At 38.0% G+C, this 1,558-nt stretch overlaps 1 protein-coding gene across 1 annotated transcript; it reads left to right on the forward strand.

Moving 5' to 3' along the window:
- Positions 1 to 297: 297 nt before the first annotated feature.
- On the forward strand, positions 298 to 1,333 carry BDB00DRAFT_776521 (uncharacterized protein; the record flags this gene model as incomplete). The annotated part of the gene is made up of 4 exons (XM_053120275.1): positions 298 to 434; positions 521 to 674; positions 739 to 956; positions 1,021 to 1,333. Coding segments are annotated over 4 exons (822 nt in total), but the record flags the coding sequence as incomplete, so codon positions are not given.
- Positions 1,334 to 1,558: the final 225 nt, after the last annotated feature.

The following is a 1,558-nucleotide window of genomic DNA, read 5'->3' on the forward strand; positions in this document are numbered from 1 at the left end:
GGATAACCTGGAGTTTATTGTTGCAAATACAAAAAATAGCGAAGATTACAAGAACAGTTGGATCTCGCGATTCAATAGGGCTGCTAAGGACTTTGAAGCATTTCTGGTATGAAAAACTAGTACTTTTTATTGTCGCGTTTGTATTTTTTATCTTATGATTTTTTTTCTTTGCTGCCCTAGTATGAAGAACCACCAAATTGGATACAAGTAGAGAAAGCTCTCGCCGAGCGTGCTATCACCTTACCGCCATCACAACCAACCCCTACCACCCCTACAGACAGCTCTGAACAAGCTAAAAAGTTAAATGCTGATGACAAAAAAAGAATCGCTGCAGTTTATGATAAAATGATAGAAAGCAACATGTGGAGACTTGAAACCAGAAAATATGTTGAGAAAAAGATGAAAGTAGTAGCTTTGGAACAAGAGTACGAGCAGTAAGTTGCTTAGTAAATGACGAGTGTTCTATAGTAGCATAGTATTATAGTATTGAAGACTAATCAATATCATTAAATCTTTATAGCCCTGCACATTCGGTCATAATGGACCCCACCGACCCTATTTGGGAAAAACGGTTCAATGCAGAGGAACTCTACGAGTTGTGGAATTACATAGTACCAGTAATTCCTGAATTACCAGCACCACTTGAACAGTTTATGGAGTCTTTCGAAGGCAAAGTAAGTAAAAGCATGAAACAGAACACTAGATTCTTCGGTATTAACGTGCGAAAAAATACATTAGGAAACTTTGGATGACTTATATTACCATATTCGCAGTTTTCGATATCATCCAGTTCATGAATCAGAATTACATTGGATGCAATTGACTGTAGAAGAGGCACTTATGTTGTTGTATCATGGATACTTTGAAAAAAACCGTACAGAAGCCGACCTTATCAGACACGCATGGACTTTTATGGATAGTTGCTTCGACTCATCTGAATATATTGTATCCAACAGGTAATCATAATAATCACATATGCCATATAATCAAAATTCTCACAGTTACTCTCATATTTTTTAGTGGTGAAAAAGCCAGCAAGGCAACTTCAGAAGCACAAAACAAAGACAGACCAGTAGGTGGTGATAAAAGCATCACACGGAAGAAAGTTGGAACAAAAGTGGATCAGCTTTTTGCTACCCCACTTTTCGAACTCGGTGCAATGGAAGCAGGAGCAGAAAGTGACAGAAGTAGTAGTAAAAGTATTACGGAACTTCATATGAAGTGTCCAAAAACATTAAAAGACATGGCCGTTGAAATGGAACGATACAATCCGGTGCAATTGCGCCAAATAAAGACTTGTGGCTTCATCATTTCAGGTAAGCAATCGAAGTAACTTGGTTGTGTTTGTATACAGCATTCTAACATATGGTTACTAGGCCTTTATCTTCAATTCCTTGTCCTGGACTGTCCCACTGGTTATGCTAGCAGGGTAACCAAGTTACCTGACTGGTTACCATATCCAATGTCTGCTGCTTCATTCATAGACTTTTTTACTCTTCTTCATACACTTTGGGCTTCAAGGCATATAATGGAAGAAACAAAAAGAGCAGTTGAAAAA

This window comes from Zychaea mexicana, assembly GCF_025766255.1.
Source record: "Zychaea mexicana strain RSA 1403 chromosome Unknown BDB00scaffold_193, whole genome shotgun sequence".
Classification (NCBI taxonomy): Eukaryota; Fungi; Mucoromycota; class Mucoromycetes; order Mucorales; family Lichtheimiaceae; genus Zychaea; species Zychaea mexicana.